This window comes from Cyprinodon variegatus, unplaced genomic scaffold (genome assembly GCF_000732505.1).
Source record: "Cyprinodon variegatus isolate N-32 unplaced genomic scaffold, C_variegatus-1.0 Scaffold294, whole genome shotgun sequence".
NCBI classification, from domain to species: Eukaryota; Metazoa; Chordata; class Actinopteri; order Cyprinodontiformes; family Cyprinodontidae; genus Cyprinodon; species Cyprinodon variegatus.
In genome coordinates this window covers 559,618-570,415 of record NW_015150747.1, presented here as the reverse complement: position 1 = coordinate 570,415, position 10,798 = coordinate 559,618, and the positions used below count along the sequence as shown (strand labels likewise).

The 10,798-nt window shown below is 40.6% G+C and overlaps 1 protein-coding gene across 3 annotated transcripts in view; it reads right to left on the bottom strand.

Moving 5' to 3' along the window:
• Positions 1-10,798, bottom strand: part of siah1 (siah E3 ubiquitin protein ligase 1) — a 47,708-nt gene that overhangs the window by 12,311 nt on the left and 24,599 nt on the right. For 2 of the 3 annotated variants that reach the window (XM_015383804.1, XM_015383803.1), the window contains exon 2: positions 1,353-1,409. In XM_015383804.1, coding sequence (XP_015239290.1) covers positions 1,353-1,362 — 10 coding nt within the window. In that variant the 5' untranslated portion in view covers positions 1,363-1,409. Of the gene's footprint in view, positions 1-1,352; positions 1,410-8,895; positions 9,878-10,798 lie in introns of those variants that run through there. The other variant, XM_015383802.1, reaches the window with a different exon arrangement.

The following is a 10,798-nucleotide window of genomic DNA, read 5'->3' as shown; positions in this document are numbered from 1 at the left end:
GCGATGTGTCTGTCTCACGGCCAGCTCCCAGGTTTGATTAATACTTTGTAATAAATACATGAATAAAACACAAATATACTCAGTTTTGCTCCCGCTGTATTTTTAAATACGCAGTAGATGTATTGAAACATAGTATAGGACATGTACCTGCATATAAAACCCGAGCCCTATAGTCCGGTGCGCCTTATGTGTGTTAAATACAGAAAAGGGACACATAACTGAGACTGCGCCTTTTAGTACGGTGCGCCTTATGGTCGTGAAAATACGGTAAAAACAGCTACTGTTTCCAAGTTTAAAGACGTTTCCCATCCCATCCAGGAAGGTTTTTCCATTTAAAATGTCAGAAATAGAGTTGAGTTTGAAGCTTTATATATAACTCAATGGTAATTCTGACATTTTGAAATGAAAAAGCTTCCTGCATGGGAAGTAAAACATCCTCAAACTTGGGAAACAAAGTGCAGTGGATTGTGCTATTTAACCTTTTTGGAATGACTATGATCTGGATGAATGAGAATCCTCACCAGCATATTAACACTGATACACATGAAGCATCTTCAGAGCTGCATCAGTAACAGAGCTGCTGCCAGCTTGGAGCTTTTTCAAATGCAAACATTTTTAGCAGATTGTTTAAATTGGCCAACCCAGCTCCACCCTTAGATTTTCCAATTACCCATTTTCATTAACAATAACAGAACCGTTTTCTTTCTTATTAAAACAAAAGGCTGTAAATTAAGCTTAAATTTGCAACATATTTCTACCTTTCTGTAAATCTGCATTTTACTTTCCTGCTGATGTCCCCCACTGGGGGACAATAAGGTTTTATTGAACCTATTCTTCCAATTAAACAGGGCAGATATTGCTAACCGATGTTTAGCAGCCCCTTTGTTTCTGTTAGTCATGTGGTATTTGTTTGGGTCGGTGACAGTGGGGGAGAAGCTTTGGAGAAGGTTCACTTGCTATTTTTTCTATTTGTTTCTAGAATAGATTTGCGTTTTTCATTTTTTAATTGCACCAGAAAACTGTTGTTAAAGTTCGGAGGTCTAATTCATCAAACATACATCCTCCACTTTCAAAAACTAACCTGCAGCAGGAACATGCAGTCCCTCACATGACACCGTCATGAAAGCACAGATCAGCTGGCTGATGTAAACACAGCTTTGCATGAACCATTTCTGGTCGGATGAGGGTGTGCAGAGCGCCCGACATAAAGCCTTAAATTTTGGAGCCATTGCTGCATTTATTGATTCAATTTGCTGTTTTTTTTCTTCTGGTGTAGATCCAAGGCAATCTTTGATCAATTAAACCCTGGAAGTGAGAGGCTAGAAGACAATTAATCCCATATATTTACTCACCTTCGTCCATAAGATTTCCAAAGAAGGCTTTCGTCTGATCTTGAAATGTTGGGACCTCTGCAAACACAGAAACACAGACACGAGGGAGATGAAACAATCTTCTGGTAACCAAACAGAACATCAGCAGCTTTCCCTGTGGTTGGGATGACTTACAAGTATGGATATAATAAACTTTTTTTTTTCTTTTGCTTTTTGAATTTCAAACATTTCCATTAATCATGTTGGTTGGTCATTGTCGCTTTTAAAACCCTTCTTCTGCTGCAGTGATAAATTAGTCGACCCATCAGGGTCAAGGGTTATCTGACGTCACAGTGATGTTCAGCTGCTGAATGCATGAAATTATCTGAAAGGTAAACATGTTCTGTGTCTGCCAGCTGAACTAGTTTCACCTCTGCTCATTTAAGCAAAAAAAACTGTAGATTTAAACCACATTTAAAAGCATCATCTGTGTCCTTTAGGTAAAATATTGAATTCTTTAACAGCAGAGTTTTTCATCCATTACAGAGGTTTTGATCTGACAATATTTTAACACAAACTGCTATTCAAGATACCTTTTAAAATATAAATGTCTCTATATTATGGCCGCAACTTTAAACCCTTTATGTAATGTTTCAGCATCAACACTCACTCCTCTCCAAAGTGTTTCTACTTTTGTCTGATTAATATTCTAAGTTATAATCTTTCATTATTGTTCTATAATGAACGTCTTCTATACAAGACTCCAACATAGCCAATGAATTAGCTACTGCTAGTGCCAATAAACACAAAAAACAACTGAATGGATTAGGGATGCACGATATTGGGATTTTGGCCGATATCCGATATGCCGATATTTTAAAACTCATGTAGCCGATAACCGATACCGATACCGATGTTAAAGCTGGACAAAAATAAGTAGTCATTGAAAATAGCAGTTTTGTTATCCATTTCTGACACTTTGAAAAATAATATACTCAAATATATTTTCATATGCTGATATCAAATTGATTTTTAAAAACGCGGTATCGATCTATTTTACTTTCAAAATCTGGTGAAATTTCATCGTTCTGTTACAAACTCTCATGATATTTTGCAAATTCTTGTGAGATTTTGTTAGTAAAATAGATCGATACCGCGTCAATATATCAACATATAAAAATATGGCAACATTTTGTGAATTTTCGGGGGATTTCGTAGCATAACGATGACATATAGCAATATTTCATTAGTAAAAGAGATTGATATGGTGTTTTTAAATGGCAATATATCAGCATATGAAGATATTGGGATATTTTAATGGATCAATATTTTTTCCCTCGTCTTTAGAAGATTTTAAGTCTGTAAAAAAGAAGTTTTTCAGGAAGAAGAAGAAGTAGTATTTTTATTATTTTATTTTTTTAGACTTTAGAAACTCAGAAGCTGATCAAATATCGGGTTAAATATCGGTGGGGTGGCCGATGTCCGATATTCAGTTTTAAGGCCGATACCGATAGGGGGCCGATTATATGGTGCATCCCTAGAATGGATCATAAAACTATTTGTGTGATACATTATCATTCAGTGGCCTTAATCTACCGAGGAATTGAACATTTAGATTCACCAATTTGTTGCTTCAACAAACACAGATAACAAAAACACTGCAAAACAAAAAAAATGCTGAATCTGGTGGATTGTAAACAGAAAGTCCAGCCTTGTTTAGTTTTTCCACAGCAAATACACAGACGTAACAAAACGACGTCCGACAGAAAAAGGAGAAAACTAGGGGCTGAAAAATATCACCCGGGTTGATGAGGCGTCATAAATTTGCTTTCAAGCGACTTCACAGTTCTGATGAATTTGAAAGTAAAAAGCAAAAGATCAGAGATTTTTTAGCGGATGCATCCTGGTGACAGATTCAATATAAACACAGTTTAGTTTGCAGTCAGAAACAGCCCTGTATCGGTCATGTGACTTTATAGTCGCACCGACACGGCGTTTAGTCGACCTATCACCAGTATGACCCAAACAGGATCTGGAGAGAAGAAATTTAACCTTTCTGGTCATTTAAGGATGCAATATAGGAGTGGGCATTCATCATAAACTTCATAAATGTCTTGTTTGGAGAGGAAGTTTGATATGATGTATAAACTATATAATCAGATGTGTTTCTTGGACGAAGCAACCGCAGCAGATAAACCTCATGCAGAACAACAGCTCCTGGGCTGATGACAGAAAGTCCCTGGAGAATTAGTGTTTTCCTCTCAGGTGGATCAGCTCTGAGGAACCGTTTGTTTTTTATGGCTGCTGTCTCTGTCGTGCCAACAGGCTGGCTGATACCAGGAAGCTCGCCGTCCATTGTGACCATTTAGGCAGACCGGAGAATGCTCATTCAGGCATTTAGGATGTTTAGCTTCTGCTAATGTCAGATGCATCACCGAGGGGCTGCAGTAATCGCTCAGTCCTGCTGCGCCGGCTGCCGGTGCTGCTCATTTATATTTCATAATGCAAACACAGCCACAGTCTTATCCCCAATCTGTGAATCCTACAAAATCAAGATGGGAATAATCCGACTCCCTGCAGAGTGCAGTTAATCCACACAGCAGTTTGGAAACAAGAAGAATTTATTTCCATTAGGGGTCGTGTGAAATGTCTTAAATCCGGATTCAAACGGACTTTCACCATCATGCCGTCCTGTATGCAGCCTTACAGGCAAATAATAGTTAAAGAAAATAAGACACAAAGTTTCAGTTGGGCCTGAAATGACCGACCAGTGAGCAGACGACATGTTCCAGTGTCCTAAGAACCCTCGGCTCAGTGGTTCCCCTGTCCAAATGCGGTTGCACTGGTGGACCTGTGTTACCATGACGGGCCACCCATATCTGGGCGGACGTGCTCGTTTTTGTTAGAATGCTGCTGTGAGGTTGACCCTCAAAAATCAACCAGTGGATCTGAATTTGAAGACAGCTGATTAGCAGAGATGGCAACAGAGGAGCTTTGCCTCGTTCCTGTGGGCGTTGACTCTGTCAGGGAGAGAAATATCAGCTGTGCTGCTGCCACCAACACCTTTGTTTATAGATGTTTGAAATCGGCCTGTTTTCCAGTGTAGTCCTGTTTCTCTGACTGTGTCTAACTGGATGTGCTCTCTTCATCCTCTGACATGGGAGCCGGCTCGGAGCTCGTCTGCCTGGCTGTGTATTTCCGCAGTCGGCCTCAGCAGATGGCCGCTCACACTGAGCGTGGTTCTGCTGGAGGTTTCTTCCTGTTAAAAGGAAGTTTTTCCTCTCCACTGTCGCTACAAGCATGCTTAGTGTGAGGGATTGTATTGGAGTCAATGAGTCAATTCAATCAACTGGTTTTCCTTAGATTTTGAATCAATTTGACTGGATGACCTGGTGAACTGTAAAGTGCCTTGAGATTACATGTGAATTGGGGCTATAAAAATAAACTGAATAGAAACTGAATTCAGCTCAACAACAAACCAATGCTACCAAACACACAACCTTCCAGGAGAAGCTGATAAATATGGCCAGTATTCAATATCTGATTATAACATCAGATATTAGTGCTGGTCCCAATTTATTCGGACCAAAGCTGCTTTAAAACTCAGCAGGAGATTAGGAATCCCTCATTTATTATTGTTGGAGCAATTCCTTTTGATTTTTTGTCATTAGGACCTCCAGAAGACATAGTTTTGGATTCAAGACTGGATGATATGATAAAAACTATATTTATTTTTGTCTATATAAACTTAAAGCCTCAGAGAATCGACTAAGGAAGCAAAACAGAATCCTTTAAAACTTCATTACAATAAAAAAACTAAACACAAAATGACATGAAATAACTGTTACAGAATTGTTAAGGCTGATGCTGGCGACTCACATTAGTCCAAGTGATCCCTGTAATGTGATGCTTAAGTTTTTGAGCCGATTCTTAGGATTAATGTTGCTTTTATTCCACCATAAAACGTTTAAAGTGGGTTTATCGTCGACAAATATCCCTTTTTTTTATAGTATTAATTCAAATTATTGCCAAATAGATCTTAGATAAAAAGAATATTAATAAGCTAACATTGAATTCATTCTTTTATATAATTAAACCTCCACCCACTAGATGGCAGCCTAAGAGCAGAGCAACACAATCTTGTTTTTTCCAGAACTATATTATAAAAATTACAAAATAGTCTGTTTTTCTGTATAAGAAAAAAAGTTATTATTCTGTGTGTAGCAACATTTTTGCCAATTTACTCCCGTAAGCAGAGGGGAAGAGAGCGTCATGACTAGCACAGATCCATACATGGAAGTAGACGTGGGTAATTTACACACAACTGCAACTCCATCCAATACGATGCAAATTTTAAGCAAAGTTTTAAATAGTAAAAAATAAAAAATAACAGAAAGAGCATGTGAATTAAGGGCAGATTATACTTCTGCATCCGCACACATCAAATGTCGCTTGGGTCTGGTCGCCAACCAGCTTTGCTGGTATGCTTCTTCTGCACCGTCGGTCTGGACACACAGCAGTTTCCCGCCAAATGGCAAGGGGGAGCCTACTCTAGAACTCGCGAGAACTTCGGCGGATGGTCACGAGAACTTTGGCGTCGGCGGGAGTGTTTATTTTCCACGTCTGAAAAATATCTGGGTCACGGAGATGGATCTAGAGTTGCTAGACATCGAAGAGGAACAGGATCTGTTAATGGAGATGGCAAAAAGAATGATTAACCTTTCGTCGCAGTTGTCCATTGTAGTTGTTCCTGCAGTTGTTGTTAAAAATGGCGGGCCCCGGAACCGAATCGAGAAGGAAGACCACACATACAGCCGGAAAGGCGTACCAAGGACCAATCACAGATGCTTTGTGTCTGAGCACTTCTGCTTGAGGTCTGCATGGCTTTGCGACCGTCCGACGTGTAGTCAGGAATTTTTTGAGGTGCGCACAGAGACAGATTTGACGGATGCAGAGGCTATGCGTCAAAAGCATAAATTGGCCTTTAGACACGTTTGAGGTGCATAAAAACGATGCCAAACGAAACACTGTAGTTTCACATCTACAGGCTGGTCATTAGAGCAAAGCTAATTACAAATAGAATCACAGTATTTGTTGGGGAAAAATTGCATATTTACATCATAATTTTAAAATCCTTTCAGCTCCACCAGGAAGCTAAATAAGGAAGTTAAAGCCAAACTAATAAGAGTTTCTGGATACTTTTCCATCAGATTAGAGAACCATCTTGCTCAAACACAGTGTCGTCGTCACTTTAAGACCCAGGCTGCTTTCTGCAGAACCCCCTCAGTTACAGATCGAAAATGTCATCATGTGTAAACCATCAACAAGTTTGCCCCTCAACACGATTCATTTTGTTTCTGAACAAAACAGGAAAGAGCTCAGGTGGACAGATGTTTGCTTTCTAAACAGCTTCTCCCTGCAGGACTGAATTCACAGCCTGGCATCAAACAACAGCGGAGGGTTCAAACACGCCGCTTCCCTCCGCTGAGCTTCAAACACAGGCTGAGCAGGTTTTTACTGGAGGCAGATAAATTGATCTATTTTCCTCCTAAAAAGCCATGAATGCCAATCAAACTTCCATTTTACTCTAATTATTAAATTTAATATAAACTAACTGCTAAAAAAAAAAAAAATTCTGCTAAAGTTCAAATACATTTTAATAGATTTTCAACATCTGAGCAGCCAATCGGCATTCAGGAACGGTCAGAGGAAAACGTCAATAACTGGTTCATGGTTCATTTAAACCAGGCGTAGTAACCAGCCAAGAAAAATGAAATCTAACCCCGAATAAACCAAATTATTCGCCTCAAAACAGACGGAAACTGAAGACCCAAGATGTCGTATGGTAGCCTGATGACGCGATCCGTCCCGGAAGAACAATCCGTACCATCAGCTCATTTTAGATGTGCAACCAGATATACATCCAGGTCGCCCTCGATTTTATTTGGTAAAAAAAGACCAAAATTACATTTTTCCCTCCTTAAAAATAGCAAGTGTACTAATCTATAAAGTGTTAAAGGTTAATAATGTATTTCTTTATGTTTTATCAGTCGTCTGTAGCCGATCTGCACCGGAAATGGAATCCTACGCTACTTCCTGGAGCTAACTTTTTTGCCTTTGGATCTAAACATAAATCTAGTCTTTTTGAGTTGTATTTTTTATTTTATGTTAACTTTACGGTATTTAGTGCCTAACTAAAGAGATGAATAAAACAAAGAATATGAAACATGGTTTAATCATATTTTGCTGGACTACTCTAAGCATGTCCGATGAGGAAGACAGAAAAGCTGTTTAACTGAGAAAATGTAAAAAGCATAAAAACTATTTGTGTTAACATTCTATAATGATTCTTTAATGATGTGTTAACATTTCTTTAATGATTTAAGGATAAAAATAAGTACTTTTAGTCCAAAACCAGCTCGGCATTCTGGGGGATGTAGGCAGAGGAAAGGATTTAGCTGACCAAACTCATATAGACTTTCCTTCTCATAACAAGAAAAAACAAAATACTATTTCTAGAAATATTGACTTTTATTTTTCTGGTTATTCCAAGATTATGCTCAATAAAGACTTTAATGAGGGATTCATCTGCATTTTCATTGCTCAGCTCTATATCTGTGTGATTCTGGAGATTAAAGTCCAGCATCTTAACTCTGAACGAGCTTGAACGGCAGCTGATGTTGAAAGTTTGATCCAGTCACATATTTTTGGTATCTGAACTACGATTAGAATTATTTCAAAGCTAAAACTCATCTATTCATGAAATAATTATGTTGTTTCTGTTAAAGCTTCAGTTCTGGTCCTTAGATGCCTTTTCCTCCTAAGAACAGCAGCTTTAATGTTTTATTTCTATCACAGATTCAGTGTAAAAACTACAGGATGAGTTGAACCTGGATTTGGAGTTTTGTAGAGACGGGAACTATTTTCTATTAGCGGGCATTCATTTAGCATTATTAGAGTTTCTCACTGAAGAGACTGTAAAAAAAAAAAAAAAAAATATTTTAAATACAGCAGTTTCCTGTCTCTACGTACATTTTTTCCATATTTATTTCAATCCAAAACATCTTGGAAGCAAATTCTAGACTTTTGAAGACTGCAGAAATCCTGTTAATGTGATTGTAGCAGACATCTAATTCATCACAAGATGTGATTAGGACCAAATACTCTCTACTGAAGCTCACCATTTTTAATCCAACATGTAGTAACTCATGTTTATCCTGCCAGCAGAAAGTGAAGGAAGGAAATAAAGGAAACGGATGGAGAAGGAAGATGGACTGAGCGGGGTTAGAGGATGGGGTTCGGCACAAAAATGCGGTTCTTTGTTCTGAACTCGTGGCCCACTTTCTCTCAGCCCCCAAACATCACAGCGTTCACAGAGAAACATCGTGTCTGCAGTTTAAAGAGCCCTCTGTTCTCAGCCACATCCAGCTCTCTGCACACAGCCTGCATTCATGGAGCCGTCACAAACACCAACAGCTGAACCAGAGCAGGAAATCGCTGCTCTGCTCGCCACCTTAAGCTGCACAGCTGCAAAAACACGGCAGCCCAATCAGGGAGACACGCATCAGCTTTCACGCTCGTTCACCTTTATTCGAAAGGACGCTCCATGCGGTCACACATGGGAAGAGTCTCAACAAGGACTTCCAGGGTGGAGAATGCAGAGCTACACTTGCTGGCTTGGGTTTCACCACAGACATTCATGCGGCCCCCCCGTGCCACATCACTCCAGCCTTTTTTCCAGAATCCAGGCTCACATTTCCTCCTCCCACTCCCCAGTATAGGAAGCTTATGGTGGTCCACAGAAACAAAAACGGTGTCCATATAACGGGAACAGGATCCTTAGCAGCCAGATAAAAGCATAAGCTTCAAATTGAGAAAAATCTTGGATGTGCTCCACATGTTTGGAAACTGATGAGTGGAACCTGGCTGTGAGGAATCAGGGGGGCGCTGACGGGACGGACTCTGACAGCAGCGCCGCCGACTCGTTACGTTTCCCCTCACACAACGGGCAATTAAGCAGTGTCCAAGTTCCAGCGTCGCCCCGCCTTCGGCCAAACGATCATGGACTACTCTGCCCTCCTCTGCTGCAGTTTGAACAGCTCCATGTTCCTCCAACAGCCATTTCTAAAACTGGAGCTTTCGGGGGAAAAAAAAAAAAAAAAGAACAGGGCTGAGGAAAATCCATACGGTGCAAATCTGTTCCTACAGGACACAGGAAGCCATGGCTCAGAGCGCCTGGTGTCCTCAGAGGGAACGTCTGGAGGAAATTCCTCTTCTGCTCCTGTTGTTTTTATCCCACTGATGATCTTTTTGTCCCCTGCAGTGGGGTAGGTGTCTCTGCAGCTGCCTGCTTCTGTGCAAGGACCAAACTAAGCTGGCATCCAATGTCAGTCCGAACAGAGCATGCTCACTCACGCCCTTCCCTCTCCCCAAGACACAACTCCTCTCCCAAACAGAGACGTTTTCTCCTGCAGGACACCAAAAAAGAGATTTCCACTCTGTTGTCGCCTCAGCAGCGTTCCTCCTTCCTATCACGGTTATGTCAGCTTAAATCCTGCATATTCTTCCCTTTCTTCCGACTTTCCCTCTCCCCCCTCCCTGCGTCCGAAGCTGGTTCTGCAAGTGTCAGATTTCAGTCTTCGTCTCGCTGCAGGCTCTACATCAGCTGCCCCCACTGACACCACATTTTCCTCCTTCTTTCCTTCGGTCCAGGCCGTTTTTCCCTCTGCCTTCAAACAGGAAATCAGGTATTCCACAACCCCATAAAACAGTCTTTTGTTTTTTTTTTACAGGCATTTGCACACGTTACCTCCAGGAGAATTTTAGGAATTTTACATTCAGTTTGCTTGCTCTGCTACACAAGCTCATTCCTGGTCACAATAACACTACATTGAGCTGAGCCAACCAGAACCAGCAGACTCAAATAAAAGTAAAATCACAAACAGACTAAACAAAAAGCAGCTTATTCTCTTTTTTTTAAAGACACCAAAGAAACTAAGATGCAGAAGAACTTCTAAACTCATCTGATCAAACTTTAGCTCCCAGAACAGAGTGGAAGCATCTGGACACAGAGTGCTGTGGACCTCTGAAGGCCTCTGGCTCTGAGCCGTCAGCAGTTGACCACCTGGAAAATCTTCAGGTTCTCCTCAAACTAGGGCTGCAACAACGAATCGAAAAAAATCAATAAAAATCGACTTTTAAAAGCGTTGGCAAGGAATTCCATCATCGATTAGTTGTGTTGCGCGAGTAATGCGTCATCCGCCGCTGTCATCACATCCACTTGACTGAAACGGGGGAAGAAAAAAAATTACGTCAGAGCGAGCCAGCGCCGCCGCAGGTGCGCAGTGTTGCCAACTCAGCGACTTTGTCGCTATATTTAGTGACTTTTCAGACCCCTTCAGCGACTATTTTTCAAAAAAGCGACTAGCGACAAATCTGGCGACTTTTTACGGTGTCACTTACGTTAAGCATGTATCGTTCCTACTTTT